At 36.4% G+C, this 18,023-nt stretch overlaps 1 protein-coding gene across 1 annotated transcript in view; it reads right to left on the bottom strand.

Moving 5' to 3' along the window:
• Positions 1–2,758: 2,758 nt before the first annotated feature.
• Positions 2,759–18,023, bottom strand: part of GLCCI1 (glucocorticoid induced 1) — a 140,205-nt gene continuing 124,940 nt past the window's right edge. The window contains 2 exon segments of the mRNA XM_017893875.1: positions 2,759–5,636; positions 6,827–6,947. Coding sequence (XP_017749364.1) covers positions 5,291–5,636; positions 6,827–6,947 — 467 coding nt within the window. The 3' untranslated portion in view covers positions 2,759–5,290.

The following is an 18,023-nucleotide window of genomic DNA, read 5'->3' on the forward strand; positions in this document are numbered from 1 at the left end:
AGCTTTGTCTTAGACCTAGTCCAAAAGGGCTTCATCAAGCAGTGTCCATTCCAAAAGAGCAAGCTTCATTTTCTGGACCCAGAGGAGGACAGACTTATACGGCAAGGCTCTAGGTGATGGTGGAAATAATGGGATTTGTATGGGGGAAAGAGAGGGCTGTGGTATTAGTTCTCTAACCCCAAGTAACAAATTACCCCAAAACTTATCACCTTAAAATAACAAAAAAATTCTTATTTGACACAGTTTCTGAGGGTCAAGTACCCAGGGGCAGTTTATCTGAGTGGTTTCTGGCTCAAGGTGTCTCATGAGGTTGTAGTCATCTCAAGGCTTGGCTGGAGCGGAACGATCTGCTTCCTTGTGGTTTTTGGCAGGAGGTCAGGGGCCTCCATAACCTCACCATAGGGCCCCGCCATAAACTTTCTCAGTATCCTCCCTATATAGCTTCTCCCAAAGTAAGTGATCCAACAGAACAAGTACCAAGACAAAGCCAGTCTGTTTATAACCTGTTTTTAGAAGTGACTTCCCATTACTTCTGCAGTATTCTGTTCATAAGAAGCAAATCTAGCCCACACTTGAGAGGAAAATTAAGCTCTACCTTTTGAAGGGAGGAGTATAAAATAATTTATGGACAAATTTTTAAAACAACTACATACGCCAAGCGCAGTGCCTTATGCGTGTAATCCCAGCACTTTGGGAAGCCGAGGCAGGCAGATCAGGAGGTCAGGAGTTCAAGACCAGCCTGGCCAATATGGTGAAACCCCGTCTCTACTAAAAATACAAAAAATTAGCCCAGCACAGTGGCAGGCGTCTGTAATCCCAGCTACTTGGGAGGCTGAGGCAGGAGAATGGCGTGAACCCAGGAGGCGGAGGTTGCAGTGAGCCGAGACTCCACCACTGCACTCCAGCCTGGGCAAAAGAGTGAGACTCTAAAACAAAACAAAAAAACAAAGCAAAACAAAAAACCCCAACTACATATATGATACAAGTTACCTACACCTAGTCTCCAGTCTGCTCTTTGGTGTACAGCAGAGGTCAGCAAAGAACCAGAGAGTAAATATCTGAGGCATCGTGGGCCAGACTCTCTTGCAACTATTGAACAATGCCATTGTACTGCAAAATAGCTATAGGCAATCCATAAATAAATGAGTGTGGTTTTGTTCAGGAACACTTTACACAAACAGGCAGCAGGCTGGATTTGACCCAGGAGCAGTAGTTTGGTCCTGTAAGTCTAGCATACACAGTGACTTTGGTTCCTTGCTATTACAGTCTTGACAGAAATTCATCTAAGATGTCACGGCTCTCTGATCTCCCACCATCATATGTCACTGCACCTCAAAATTTAGTGGTGAGATAATAGGAAGACAGAAAAGCAAATCTGAGAGATTTAGGTGGAGAAAACCTCAGGACACAGACAGTCCTTATCTTTGGAAATAAGAATGTAAAGGAGAGCTGGTTTGGTCCAACAAGGGTGTAAGACAGTGTGTATTCCACTGAATCACTAAGATTGAGATAAGGAAAGAAGTCTGAAAGGAGATATTCTCCAAACAATTGGAACTACAGCAGTGGGATTTTGAATCAACATGTGAATTAGGGGATCTATCTTAATAAGGCTCCTACAGCTCCAAAGAACCATGAGTTCACCAAGAGTGAGTGTACAGGAGGAAATCAAGACTTGTGCCTATCAGAGAGCAGGGTAGATGTCAAAAGCTTCCCAGAGAGAGGTAGGGAATATATAGGGGACGATGAAACTTCAGAGCTAGATGTGACCTTACACTGTGGGATGGGGGATGAGGGATGGGGGTAATCCCTCAGTTTGCAATATTCATAAATAAACTTAGTATAGGGTTATAACATTCAAGTTCTTAGGCCTAATATTCCATTCCTTGTTCCTGAGGTCTGATTTTGCAAATACTGTATTCACTTCTCAGGGCTGTTTATATTACTTATTATATGATTGAGTCAAGAAGAGACGGGGCTGGGAATTCCACTTTCCTTCACATGAATTCACTTGCAATGGAAATTTAAAATTGTATAAGGTAGATAATTTCCTGCCTAAATAACATATACATAGCTGATACATCCCACCATTTAAAAAGTTATGTTTTATTTTTCTCAGCCAAAACCACAGCTACTGGTCACTTTTAAGTTCAATTTAAAGATCAAATCTTATCTCTTTGAGATGTGCTTTGGAAGTGAACAACACTCTGCTGATAAATTATTTCTCAGAGTGGTTTGTTCTTGCTTTCACGCTACCATATGGCCTACCAAACCATATCCATGTCTGGATAACTGGGTATAATGTCAACACTCTTTTGTTTTGTAAAGCTTTTCTCCATCTTATTCTGAATCTAAACAAAAAAGTAAAAAATTAAATTTTATTGCTGCAGCTTTGCTTGCAAGAAATAGGCAACTTCCTTTGAAATGATTTCATTGAATTTAAACTCATTTATATAAATTCTGAGGTATAAAGTGATGTGAGAACAATGTTTTCTCTATTTAATGTGATCATACCTGGGAATCGTACAAAGACTTGGAACTTAAGACCTCTAGCTTCTCACCTTGTGATGGAGAGTGTGTAAGTTAAATGCCAAGAGGAAGTCAGGTTGTAGAAATCTGATCCAGTTAGACACCCCACACCTCCAGAGATGCAGGTCAGGAACTCAATGAGTACAGAAAACTACCATTACCCCGAGCCGAATTTATCTCTGTCAGGTAATGAGCCAACAACCCCATTATTTCCAAAAACATGTGTGAACTATTCCAGTTTTACTAATAACTTTATTTAAATAAGACACAGGAACTTCTATACTGAAAAAATACAAAACAAAAGCCACACATTTCCTTGTGTAAAGCCATATTGTATGGTAACTCAAATACTGTTCAGCGCAATGGCTAGAATTAAACAGTACAATTATATACAAAATTTAAACAACTCCTGACAAATTTCTACAGCTGGATGTAGGATACATTTGAGCTCAACAACTTCTGGGAAATTTACATGGCAAAGCGTAAGCTTTAACACATTTGGTTCAAAACTTTAATATATGCTAAGAACAAATGTACAACACAATATTTAGTATCTCATGAGAAAATAAAAGCACATCACTATAAATATCGTACATCAGATTTAATCACCAAGAAAGCATATTCAGTCCATTTTTCTGAAATCGATATTGATACTATTGCATTTTATTTGGACAAAAGCAGAGTGTAAGATCAACATATTATGTAATGCTAAACCAGGTATCAGAAGTTAAATGGAGCTCATATTTATCTTACGGAACTAGTAATTTTCTCCCTTTAACCATAATCTACAAAATAGAGTATTTTCATCAAGGCCTGAGATTATTAGGGTTAAAGGTATCTGCTGCTGAAAAGATTGTTTTAAAAGGTTCCCCTGTGAAAATGACAAAAGTAAACGGAGTCCTTTTTTCCATGACAGTCTCCTACAATATAACACTGACTAATTTAAAGGAGCCAGAATGCACCTTCAGGAGAAAATGTTACGGCAAACTTTGGTGGAAAGAAGAGAATTGAGATCATGACAAAATAATACACAGAATACACACGCACACAAACATATACATATATCATTTCTTAAAAAAAAAAACAATGGTGTTGCTTTCTATAGACTCATCCTTCTTCAACCGTCTTAGAAAATAAGCAAAAAGAAAAACCCAGGAATGAATGAAGAGAACTGAAACGTTCCTTTAACTGTAGGCACATTGTTCCCCTAATTGTTAAGAAAATTGTGCCATATACTTTAGGTGCATATGAAACAACTCTAGGTTTTATTGAATTGAAAGTAGTGGAATACAAATACAAAAACTTCGCTTTTGGATATTCTTTGTACTGAAGAAAACAATGAAAGTTAGGCTTTCCCACTGACCAATCAGGAATGCCTAGGGCTCTCTTCATATTTTGTGGAGAACTTGCGTCAAAAGTTTGCAAGTTAAAGGCTATTTTCTTGAGTTTATGCTCTACTTCACATGTCACAAATTTCAAAACTATTCATGATTATGTATTATGAGAGGCCTAAATGAGATAGCTTCAAACTATTGCTCTTGTAAGTCACCAAAAAACCTGCTTATTTATGTTGCAACAATTCTGAGACCCAAGTATTCTATGTAAATGAAGATCATGCACCTAAACTGCTTGAGGAAAACAATAACCAAAAGTATGTCACTTTTTCACCTGCAAAATAATTTCCAAGGGAGAAACTAAACATAAATATGTGTCTTTAGATAAAATGGTAACAGTTACGACCCTGATGGCTAACATAAACAAAAAAAATCTCAACCATTCAGTCAAACACTTCACTTATTTTGAAATTAACTCTAGACATTCCTGTCTTTAAATTTCATCACAATGTGGAATGTTTATGTACAGTCTAGTACTGAACATTTTACTTGCAATATTGTAACAGTCCTTTACTGAGCAACACCTGAACTTTTAAAAAAGCCACATGTACACATGTTGAAACAGTGAATGCAACAGTTGTTTTACTTGTAACCACATGACATAAGTGATGTCAAACACCACAGATTTTGCTGGTTCTCCTCATGTTCACCCATGTCCAGGATTATCATTCTCCTAGGATTGAATGCACTTCTTATTCTAAGAATGTGGAATGTAATGAGGAAAGGGAAATGCATAAAATAAGGAAAGGCAAAAGAGTGATGTTCCCTCTTTAGCTTTTTAGCTGTGAAATATTTAATATCCCAATATGATATACATTCCAAGTTACCTGAGTTTAGACTTCAACTGAAGTACCTGAAGCTAGGCCATAGGGTGGGCACTGTGCAACTGTTGTGGCCATTTTTTTTTTTTTTTTTTTTTTTTTGCATTGTATGTATTACAGAAGTTAGAAACAAACACCTGGATCAATTGTAAACATAATCCTGAAGTACAGTATTTTCCATAGGACAAAACACAGCAAGACATTTTCTATTTAGACAGGCAACTTTTTTATATAGAGCTTATTTATACTGAAGGATCTGGAACAAAACACAGGACACAGTACTAATCTGTCAAACATACTATGAAATGCATAGTCTCCACTTAAAATGCTGAATGACACACACATTTTGCAAGCATTACTGCTTTCCACAAAAACTGCTGAATAGGAGTTCCGTCCCTGCCAAGATCAGTGTTTAAGAGATACTTTATGATGCTGATAAGTATTGGTGGTGGTGGTGGTGTTCAGAAAGTTTGTCACTCCATGCAGATAGATGTCTGAAATCTTGTTCCTAATCCATGGAACATAGGGTGGAGGCCAGCTCCCCCTTTTTTAGATGATCACATAGTTCTGAGCAGAGATGTGGTCCTCACCCTGCAGTTCCTGCAGAAGCTGCTGCTGCTGGGATGGCTGCTGGGCAGAGGCCTCCATGGAGCCCGCTGTGCTGGTGTCATCGGAAAGAGATGTAAATGAAACCCGGGATGAGAGCTGCTCAACGGTCAGAGCTGCCAAAGCTGAGCTCTGGCCAGAGTTAGGAGAGTTCTTGAGCATAAGGTCAGAAGCAGGTAAGAGGGGGCCTAGAAGTTTTACAGGACAGAAAGCTGATCCGGTTGGGATGAAATTAACCTTGTTTTTGTCAGGACATGAAAAGAGAGGGGCCGAGATAGGCTGACGAGACCTAAAACCATAAAACAAAATTAGATTTATAATCACGAACACAGAACAAGTTAAGCATTTTCTGAATTAACTGGAGTTCTCTAAAACAGCTAAAATGTAAATGGCAGGAGATGGGTTAAGTGTATACAGAGGGATAAACATCTTCCATAGCACAAGTCAGTTGGCAGACTATTCATGCACACAGCACGGAAGTGGTATTTGAGACAAAAGGATTTTCAAAAGAACCAGGAAGACAAATAGAGATCATTAGTTTGCTTTTAATCATTTAGAAAGGTAGAAAAAGTCTGCTATATTATAAGTGAAGATTATGCAAAGTTAGAATGACCTTTTCTGTTAAGAAAAAGTACACCGGAGGCAGGGGGCATTAGTCCATCATGTATTTAGTTTTAAACACTTCCTCCTTTTTTCTTTCTAGATAGATCTCCACTAGTACAGATGGGGGGTGGAGTGGGGAGGGGAGAGTTTCAGTGGTCTCCCAAAAAGCCAGTCAGTTCAACAGACGTTGGGTCCACAAGCCCTTCCTCTCCTCCTATTCCCAGGAGCTAAGCCACCAGCTCCTGCAAGATGGGTCCTTCTAGATTGCAAGAGCACTGCACCCTCCACTAGGCACCTGCACTGGAACAAAGGCATGAGTGCATCCAAGAACCACACAGTCTTCTGAGCTACTCTGCCCAGTGTTTACAGCATGAACCTCTTTTTCTAATTTCATTTCTAACTTACACATATTAAAATTTCATTAAGAAAACCCCTTGTGAACAGAAAGTCTGAATAAGCAAGCTAGATGCGGCTATAGGGCGGCTATAGGGAAGGAGACTAATCTCCTTCCGGCTTGTGGAGTACACTGTCTTTAAGCTAGTCACACATGGATATTAACTTTACTCCTAAAGTCTCTTTGTTAGCCATCTAAATTAAGAGTTCTCGAAATCACAATTCTTAATGATTAAAAATAGATCTTTCAGGTAGTAAGAGTAAGTTTCCAAGTTTCTTTGTATTGGCTTATACATTTCCAGCATACAGACTCCAATTCTCCTTCAGTAAGATCTCTCTTGCCTATTCAATTCTCTTTACATAATTTGCTTTTGAAACACATTATCAGCTGGATAGAGTAGTTGATTCATATGTAATCAACTGGTCTCAGTAAAAAGCTTTACAGCTTTGCAGATCCCAGCTGACAGAAAAGACATTACTTACGCCATTTCCTCAAAGACCTTCACTCGCTCACATCCCTCTGGGGGCTCCCGTTTGAACATGTAGCTGTTGTTTGGTTTGGGAGATGAAGCATACTTGGGTAACGGTGAGCTACTCCCACTGTCTGTAAATTTAAAGCAGTTATATTAACTAGTGATTGAAAGCTCTTTTAAATTAAATTTGATTTCCAAACAAACAGCCTTTTGCACAATTTATCCACTACTGCCCCTATGCTTTGACCACAGTCTCCTTTATTGCAAAGCTATTTCTTATACCCTGTGTAGTACATTTCTTCTAAATAAAAACTTCAATGCAACAGTAATCTGCCATACCACAGAACATAAAAAGAAGGACATTTTGGTCCAGAAAACTGCATTTTGAATACAACAGAGCTGTAATCCTGAAAACAAATATGTTATTATGTATTTCAAGAATGCAACTGACGGGGCAATGTGCTTAAGTCATACAGAAGAATAAAACAGATTATAATGATACAGGGTTCTCTACATGCCTTCTCACTGCCCAACCAATTTAACAAAAATGAGTAATATTCATTACAAAAGATCTTAGCAGAAAAGTTCTTTTTGCTAAATATCATGAACAACACGTATGCAGGAGAAAAAACAAGCTTATAAAATGTCTCTTTCTACCCACCCAGCATAAAAAACATAATTTGCTCCGAATTTTACCTTTAAAATGTTTATAATAAAAGGGCTGTTTCAGCAGAATTTGTATTTTTGCTACTAGAAGACATGAGAAATCTCCAAACATCTCTACCTAACATGTTTTCTTCATATTTTTGGCCAAAAGAAAATGGTCTATTCATGAAAAGCCATAAAACCCATATGCAATTTCTCCCTTTCCTACCTGGCAAGAGATTTTGGAAATTCAAATCTACTAAAATGTGTCATTATTTTTGTAAGATGCCAAGCTGTAAAGTCAGTAACATGTTTGTATACAATAGTCCTATTTAAACAAATTCTGACTTAATGCAAACCAATCCCCACTGCTAAAATACTAAGCACATCATCTATTGAAATGTATTATTTTCATCTATTTGAAAGACAGCACCAGTATCATAATTATGTTCGTCACAATTTTGGTAAGTTGCTTTAGTGTAGAATACAGGACACAGTCCAATATTCAGAAACTGAGTAATAAGAATGTTTTATCATCATTAATGAAGTTATAATACACACTTAGGAAGAAGGCCCTTGATGCACACTAATACTTGTTAGTCTTGTGAATGCAGATTTATGCTTATATTTCTGGCTGGGAAACCACTGTCTGCAAAATAATAAGATTACACTCTTGGGAAAGCTAGAAAACCACACAGTTTCTCTATCATTATTATGCATGATCCTACAGAGTAGGCACCAAAAAGCCTCTTGGAAAAAATTAAGTCTCAGAACGAAATTTGGTTTCTTCATATACTTCATATATTCAGATTTGAGAATTTCTTCAGTTTAATATTTATCCTATATCTTGCATGAACAAATGGGAGGGAGGAGGAGGAATAGGATTGTCTCTCTTAGCCTGATACAAAGTATAACTAGCCTGATTGGAGGTCTGAATTTGCTGCTCTATTTAAGCGAGGCTAGACAAGACTGGTCCATGATTAAAAAATAAAAATAAAAAATACCTCAAATTTGGTGTAATATAAAAAATATGGCTTGACCTTACCTTACTATGCAAACAGCAACAAACCAGGCAAAGGAAATATATGAGATCAAAAATATAAGTTAAGTAGGATAGATACCCCATTCTTCACAATGTGCGTATTTCACACTACATACGTATATCAAAACATCTCATGTACCCCATAAATATATACACCTACTATGTATCCACAGAAATTTAAAAAATAAAATTAAAAAATACAAGTAGATATGGCATAAGATGCCTCTATGGAGATTACCGCTGGACATAACTTAGCCTACAGGGCACAAGCAGCATCAGCCTCAAACCATGGGCTTGATGCCATCAGCAGTCATGTCAGTAGTTAAGGATCCACCCTATTATCACGTAAGGAAAGTCATCTTGGCCACAGTTAGTCTTCTGTGTTCTTTTTCTTACTACATCATCAGGCCTATCACATTCTTTCTCTCACTATTTTACTAATGGTTTCAAAGGACTTTCTCGTAACTGAAGGCTAGATGTGAGTTGGATAATCTATCTGCAAAACTGATTATCTTCCTGTTAATCTAGAATGAAGTAATTTTCTTCTTAAAATATTTCTAATTTCAGAGGCTGTAAGTGAATTTTTTAACAGTTTTACCCTCTTAAACATATTTTGCTTTTTATATACTGCTATCCTAGACAGACGGTATTCAGTGTTATTATATCTTTCTGCCTTTTCAATAAAAATTGTTTTTTTTAAATTATGTATTTAATATTAGGTGGTCTGGAAAGGCAAAGCTTGAAAGAAAAAAATTTTGAGACTATAAACAAATATTTGCTAAATCTGGAGTTTTTCCTTCAGGTTAAGTATGCAATTGGAGAGACCTTGTATAGAGGGGTCAGGGAATGCAGACATCTAGTCTGGGGCTTTAGCTCTTGTTGTATAGTTTTGTGTTACCTGGAATATAATCACCTCTCTGGATTTCTATATAATTAAAGGAACTGCCATTCATGAACTCTAAAATTCTGTGATCTTTAATAGTTCTGACATACAAAGACGACATATTTTACATATATACTTTTTCTTGCCTTACAAAGTGGCATGCTTTAAAAACAACCCATATGACCAACCTATGCTACTCATTCCAGACTTGAAAGTATAAAATATTACTATTCATTTAAACCTGTGTTGAATTTAATAGCCATATTTCAATAACAGAACATTATAAGTATAAATATGCCTGCTCAGGAGATTCAAGATGAGAAGTCTCATGGTAATCTTAATTTGGTCTCTTTTGTTTACCAGTAACAGTAAGTTTTCTCATTCTGGTATCTCGGACAATAATATAGGATCATAACTATAAATACAATTGAGATTAGGTTAAATGTTACTTTATGACTTTTAACATCATAGCCAATGTCAATAAGATTAAATGCAGTGAATATATTTACATATTTCTATATTCACATCTCATTTTTATATATAACAATAACTCAACTCTGAAAATCAAGAATATGGAAAAATGTGATTGCTGTTTTATAACAGATCATACATATGCATTTGTACCACATTTACCATTAAAATACAAGTAGCTTATCAAATACTTTTAAACATATGATAATGAATTAAAGCTTAGACAAATTAGAGAAGTTATTAAAGTTTGGAATTTCATATAGAAACAATATTCATTAAACTACATGTACTTGTATAGCTTGAGTTTTCTGAATTTCTTCTGACTTTTATTATATCTGGTATATTGTGGGGCCCACAATTCTTGTACACAACATTGTACATTTGGTCGTACCATTGCACTTCAGCCTGGGTGACAGTGAGACCCCATCTCAAAAAAATATATATCACATATATAAAGGCTGATTCATTTATGCAGGTAGTATGTAAAATCTCTGCCATGGTTCTAGTCTAGCCCTAAGTCTATAGATGTGCATTATCTCTATCACATTACTTTATCAAATTAAGTAAAATTAATTCTAAAACAAGCAATAATAGAATAGTGGTTCTAACCAGAGTTTCTTTCACATTAGACTTACCAGTTGTTTTAAAAAGATCAATGTCTAGACCTCATTCCTGAAAGATTCTGATTTAATTAGTCTGGGGAGGAGCCAAGCATTGCCTTGGGGTGGGGAGGTGCGGGTAAAGCTCCCAAGTGCGCCTGAAGCACAGCCATATCTGAGAACCAATCATGAAATGGTTAAGAACATTAGTTTGGAGTGAGGCCACCTGACTTCTTCCCAGGCCTAGGTGCATGGCATAGGGTAAGTCTGATCCCTCTGTTTTTTGATCTACAAAATAGAAAATACCACTGACATGACAGCTGTGAAAACTGTATGTAAAAGGATTAGGATAAGGGCTGGGTGAGGTGGCTCACGCCTGTCACCTCAACATTTTAGGGAGGCTGAGGCGGGAGGATCACCTGAGGCCAGGAGTTTGAGACCACCTGGTCAACACGGTGAAACCCTCTCTACAAAAAAAAAAAAAAAAAAACAAAACCCAAAACCCAAAACCAAAAGACAAAAAAAGGATTAGGATAGTGCCTGAAACACAGTAAGCTCTGAATATTATTATTATTATAGTAAAAAGTAACACATCATTTCTAATCTGTAAATTAAAATGAACCATTCAAAATTAAGTGCCTATTCTGCTCCCTCTTGACAGAAGAGAGTAAAGGAAATGTTTTTAATAGATTTGTGTACTCTACTCAGGTACAAACAGATAAAATTTTGTTTCTGAGAGAGAAGCAGAATAATATCTGGAGTACCAGGTTGTCCAGGTTTATAACTGCCTAGCATGAACTCTGCCAGTTCAAGATGGCATCCTTTAATGTAAAGAGATCTATCATTCTGAAATTAAAATCAATGCTTAAAGCATGCAGATTCTATAGACTACTATGCAAAGAAAATACTTTTATAGTATATGCAGCAATAATCAGTAGAATGTAATTCTTATTCTATCTTTCCCAGGTAATTGACTAGGAAAGTGAGTACACTGTTCAACACTTTACTCAATGACATACTAAAGCATAAAATTAGCCAAAAGAGTTAAATTAGAAATATGATTGACTAAATAGTACTTAAACAAAATTACTACTCTAGTGTTAAAATACACTTATTCTGCTTCAGGAAATGAAATTATCAACTATAATAGGATTTGAAGGCCTAAAGAAATCAGGAGAAACACATAATTGTATATCATTTCTTGGCAATAAACTTTAAGAATCAGGTTGTATTACCAATTGTATTAAAAAGCCTGTATTTTCAGTTAACTCCGAGACCAACTTGGAAACTTACAAGTAAGGAGAACATTTGGCTTTTACAAAGAGCCTCTAAGGTTTTTCTAAAATTCCAAGTTAACACCTTGTGAGAATGCTAAAGAATTGCAATGAACAAAAACATCAGTTATACGTAAGATCTCCTTTAGATCAGCATTCAGCAAAGAGTAAAGGGGAAAAATGACATGAGAACCTTTTGTTACTTACACTTAGAAACTTTGTTTCAAATCAGATTGATTTTTTTAATAACTGGGACTCAACTTACATTCCAAGGCCCATTAATTAAATATTTATTATATGTAGGAGGTATTTTATATTTTGTAATCACTTCTCATTCCATAAGTATTAATTAAATTGATACAACTTACAAAACTAAGCCAAAAAATTACTCTTTAGTTTTTGTGTACTCCAAGTAAGTACAGTGCTTCCTTCCACAACATAATCTTGATATGCAGAACAACAGTGCTAACCATTATTGTTGATAGGCTAACTACTCACTCTAAATCTGATATGACAATTAAAAATGAAAACAAGTCACTTTTAATCTGATATGACAGTTAAAACTGAAAATGGTCCTCAAACCAATTTATAGACTAAAATAATGATTCTTATAAATCTTATTGGTAAAACTAAACAAATTGGATTACACAAAATATTTTGTATCTTGTACAAAAGTAGGTATCTCAAGAAAATCACTATAATACAATCTTAATTTTTATATTGTCAAGTTTATTAAATGGCAAAATTTCCAGGAACATCAGTTGTTTAAAAAACAACTGAAATCACATTGTTCATGTTAAACTGCTCCTAAGGTATCCTACAACTGTGGTCTCCCACTAAGAGAGGCATGAAACAATCTGCTGATGTGTAGGGAAAAAAAAATCAGTGCAACATACATATTTACCTTTTGTCTTTAAAAACAAGTAAACTTTACTAACATTTAGGGAAAAAAGAACACTGGAACTTCTAATAAAATTTTCACTACAATTTTAAATGTTCACTTAAATATTTACTGAGCATTTACTACGTTCAAAAGAGTAGGCAAAGCAAAATGCTATCAATGTTATCAGTGCAATATTAGATAAAATTTAGTATTTCCTCTTTTTAAAAAAAAAATCTTGCTAAAGGGAAATGGTCTTATAATGTCTTTAGGCAGAAACCAACACTGAATCTTAAACATCACTATAGTCACCTTAAAGTCTATTCCATCTCCAATATTTACTACCTTATTAATGATGGTAATCATTTCCACTTCTCCCATGCTGGAACTTCATAAGAACTTTGCTGTTATCCTGATTTCCTCCTCCTCCCTCACCTCAAACAGCTAATCAGCCACCAAATGCTGTTGACTCTTCTTCAGCCCCTTTCCTCCAGTTCCTCTGACCTTGCTATGCCTCCTCATCTTTGCCCTATACCTGTGGTCTCCCAATTAAGAGGCATGAAACAGGCCGGGCGCGGTGGCTCAAGCCTGTAATCCCAGCACTTTGGGAGGCCGAGACGGGCGGATCACGAGGTCAGGAGATCGAGACCATCCTGGCTAACACGGTGAAACCCCTGTCTCTACTAAAAAATACAAAAAACTAGCCGGGCGAGGTGGTGGCGCCTGTAGTCCCAGGTACTCGGGAGGCTGAGGCAGGAGAATGGCGGGAACCCGGGAGGCGGAGCTTGCAGTGAGCTGAGATCCGGCCACAGCACTCCAGCCTGGGCGACAGAGCGAGACTCTGTCTCAAAAAAAAAAAAAAAAACATGAAACATCTGCTGACATGTAGGAAAAAATATCAGCAATTAAATATATTTATTTTTACATTTATACACACTTTTTATCTTTTAAAACAAGTAAACTAACAGTTTGTAGAATGAATTATATACATATGTCACCTAGAAATATATAAACTTTTATTAGGGGTACAGATTCAAAATTGCTAACAAGGGTATGGAATAAATAAAGTTTGAAAATCACAAGACTAGACTATTAACATGGCTACTTATCTTGTCCTCCTACTGCCTCTACTTCTGTGTCNACATTTATACACACTTTTATCTTTTAAAACAAGTAAACTAACAGTTTGTAGAATGAATTATATACATATGTCACCTAGAAATATATAAACTTTTATTAGGGGTACAGATTCAAAATTGCTAACAAGGGTATGGAATAAATAAAGTTTGAAAATCACAAGACTAGACTATTAACATGGCTACTTATCTTGTCCTCCTACTGCCTCTACTTCTGTGTCAACGTGAGTTCTAGTTCTTAAATGTGAAGCTGGTCATAGCCTTTAGCTGACAAAGGATCTTTCCTTGGCTTTTCATTTCTCTTAGCAAAGCTTACAGGAGCCCTTATGAAACAGTGAACTTTCTAACTCTCCAGTCGAACTGTTTTCTACTCTCCACCATTCACCCCATACCCCAACCGTGCAGTATCTTACTGTTCTCTACACACTGGGCCCTTTCACAGCTGAATGCCCATGTAAAGATTATTCCTTCTGCAAAGGCAGCAAGATGTAGTATCAGGTTCCTACAGAATATTCTTGTTGGCATCTAGATGCCATGGAAGTTAGCTAGGTTACTTAATTTCTCTAACCCTCAGATTCTGGGACCTTTAAATAATGACCGTGTCACCGACCTATAGGACTGTGGTGATACTGTTGGAAATAATACAAATAAAATCACCTGAACACATTTAATCATCATAGCAATTCTATGAGGCAGGTATCCCCAATTTACAGGTGAGGAAATTGAGATACAGATAGATTCAGTAGCTTGTCCAAGGGCACATAATTAAGTGGTAGAGCAGGGATTCAACCTGGCTGCCCCAGAGTCAATGTTCATTATTGTTAGGCTATCTGTTTCACTAACTTTGGATCTATCTCAACTTCAGTGTCTTCATTAGAGATGTGAGGAGATGACCAGATGAATCAAGTTCCTTCCAATCTAACATTCTGTTTCTAATTAAAGGCTTATAGCTCAGCCAAGAGCTTCACTGGGTCTGCCTTCTGTCAGTGTCACAAAGAGATTGTGTAAGGAGCGGTCCCTATGAGTTGATACTTCTCAGAGGAACACAAAAGATAATGGGGGAGGAAAAAATCCAACAGATTCCCTTTTCCTTGAACCTAGTTGACACCTATTATTTTCCACCCAGTTACTACCAGAGTTTACTGGTTACCAGCAAGACCAACAGCAAGAAGGGGAAGATGAGACAGTTTTGGCAGTTACTTCCTTTCCCCTTATTTCAACAACAAATTTGAACTTCATGGCCTCTTTCCCACCAAGAGCCTATCACTAAATTTAGCATAATCTTAGTTTAATTACTCTTGGTTTTTATTTTTATGAAGAGTATCACACACTCTTCATGAACATTAAAAGCCTAACATAAAATTTAACAATTCAAAGAAAACACATTTTCAACATAGCTATAAAAATATATCCGTTAAAAAATGGACATATCATGAAGAAAGGTCTTAATACTAAAAAAAAAAATCTCCATTAAGCACTACACCGTGTTAGGCACTAGTTTATTTACTGACAGTAAAGCAATGATCAAAATATGGTCATTTACTCTTGTTGGAGCTAACATCATGGTAAATAGATAAGCGATTAAATGAAACATATATGCAGGTATGTTAAAAATTTTTGATTTGCTTATATTCTAAACTGAGCAATAATGGCTAAAACTGAGTTGTATACCTAAGTAGTTTTGAATTATGAATAACTCATAGACAGCTATCACAGTATCTGCCATTGGTACAATTGTTAACATTTTCAGAAAGAAGGGACAAGAGCATTTACTGGATACTTATTTTGTGCTGTTAAGACACTGGAATGTATGTATCTTAAGATGCTGTCTTGAGAGACAGGTAAAATGACTTTAGGGACATAATTCTAGAATAGATCAATTTTAACCTATAGACTAACTCCTTTGTTGGAATAATATCTTTATACTCTGTAATTTTACCACCAAAAGGTTCCTCTAGGATAATAAGCATCATAGAACCATATCAAGAGAATATTTTGATAAACACATCCAGGTTCAAAAGCAGTGATTTTTCAAGGTGTGGTAGCTCAAAGAAGTGTACGCATCATATCTGGTTTTAAAATATAAACCCCCAAAAGAAAAGTGCCATAAAATCTTGGCTGATTACCTAAAAAATAGAGGGTTAAAGCATAGTAAGGGCACAGGTCAAAAAAAAGTCAAGAAATAGAACCCTAGAGATAAATACAAGTATGTTAAAATGTATGTATAAAGGAATAGGAAGATGCCAAAAGCAGTCTGTTTCAAAAGTCTGCCTAGGTTCAAGCCTAGACCCTGGAAAGACAAAATAATACTTTTTTTTCTGCTAAGCCCCTCCAAGGCGGGGCTCAGTCCTAACACTAAAAGTTCAGCAATATGAATATTTACGAGTTAAGTCACAGAATGAGTTAAATAGGCTTATATGCATTGGCTTGGGAAACTCTATCCACATAGTGTACACTGTTCCTTCAGGAAAATACAGCTTAAATTACAAGTAATCAATTTATGGACTCTTGGAATACAGCTCTCAGTAGTTGGCCTGAATAAAATGATTCCATTTATTTCATGATTATAATAATCAATGTTTCCACAATATCCTGCAAAACTGCAGAATTTTATAACAACTGCATAAGTGAACTGTGCCAAAGATCAATGATAAGTAGCTGACTGAAGTCTACATTTTGTGGCTTGCCCAGCACCAGTTTGGCTACCATCAAGCAATGCTGGCAGAGCTGCTTAAGAAACTAATATTCTGACACTGCCATCTGTATTACATAAATGGCTATTTTTGTTCCTTGCATTTTATTTTGGGTATGATAATGTGGAAGAATGTAAGCTACCTCTGAGGGTACATTCTGATGATGTCAAGATGAGTGCTCTTATTCTGGATCTCTGAATTCTATGCACAGAGAAGAGCAGTAGTAGTTCCTATGGCTATTAGCCTGGAAACTTTATACATGTGACCAGTGTGACCAAGTTGCCTTCAATCTTTAGGTTACTGGAAAAATCCAGTAAAAAATCAAAACAAAACACCAAAAACCCATTCACTTGAAACAAGTCTCTCAACAGTTCAAACTTTCTTGACAGAGTGTTTTTGTCCTGGCATTGCAATCCACACAGGCAAAGAAAAAAAACCAATGTGCGATGCAACTAAAATTATTTTATAGGTCTCAAATGATACATAATTCATAGCAAATAGATGTTAGGAACACACAAAAATAACATTAGCAAAGAAAAAAGAATACGTATATAAAACGAATACTAGAAAAATAATCAGCTCACCAGCACATCCCTCATTAGGGTAGCTATTCACCGCAGCTATCCCTCCCCTCCACGTCTATCCAGGCTCCTATAGATGTCTGAACTAGTTACTCTACCACAGAACAAATCTCTCTACAGCAACTGCAGAATATGTAGGTACTCCAAATCAAATCAATTCTAATTGACTTCAAAATTATAGAATTCATTCTGTTTTCATAATGATGAAAAGCTCTAGGAAAGCTATACAGCTTCCTTTTATGTCGCTAATAAACAAAACACCAATTTATGATTTATTGTAGAAAACATACATTATAGGAAAGAATTAGTATCTTTTTTTGAGATGGGAGTCTTGTTCTGTTGCCCAGGCTGGAATGCAGTGACGTGATCTCGGTTTGCTGCAACCTCCACCTCCCAAGTTCAACTGATCCTCTTGTCTCAGCCTCCTGATTAGCTGGGGCTGAAGCTGCATGCCACCACACCCGACTAACTTTTCGTATTTTTAGTAGAGATGGGGTTTCACTATGTTGGCCAGGCTGGTCTTTAACTCCTGACCTCAAGTGAGCTGCCCGCCTTGGCCTCCCAAAGTGCTGGGATCACAGAAATAATTAGTATTTTTTAAAAACAGCAAAACCCAGAGTTTGGGCTTTACATGAAGAAGAAATGAGTCAGAAACTAGCCTACAGTTTGAATGACGTAACATATTAGTTCCAGAAATTGTAAAATTTCTGGACAACTCCTTCCTTTATACTTTTAGTATTCTAAACATCATTGTCTAATAGTGCATTATTTGTTTACATTCCTAATTACTCCCTACTAGACTATAAATTCCTTAAAGACAGATACCACATCTCAATCATCTCTATTTCTCCACTCTCTAGTACAATATCTGACATACAATAAATGCTCAACAAGTGTTCTTTAAATAAACTAGAAGTATAACCTCAGTTGGAATACATAAATTTCAACTCCCAATTCTAAAATACCTATGTGTGCATGCTTACATATATAAAAGGGATAGGTG

This window comes from Rhinopithecus bieti, unplaced genomic scaffold (genome assembly GCF_001698545.2).
Source record: "Rhinopithecus bieti isolate Rb0 unplaced genomic scaffold, ASM169854v2 scaffold_23881, whole genome shotgun sequence".
NCBI lineage: Eukaryota > Metazoa > Chordata > Mammalia > Primates > Cercopithecidae > Rhinopithecus > Rhinopithecus bieti.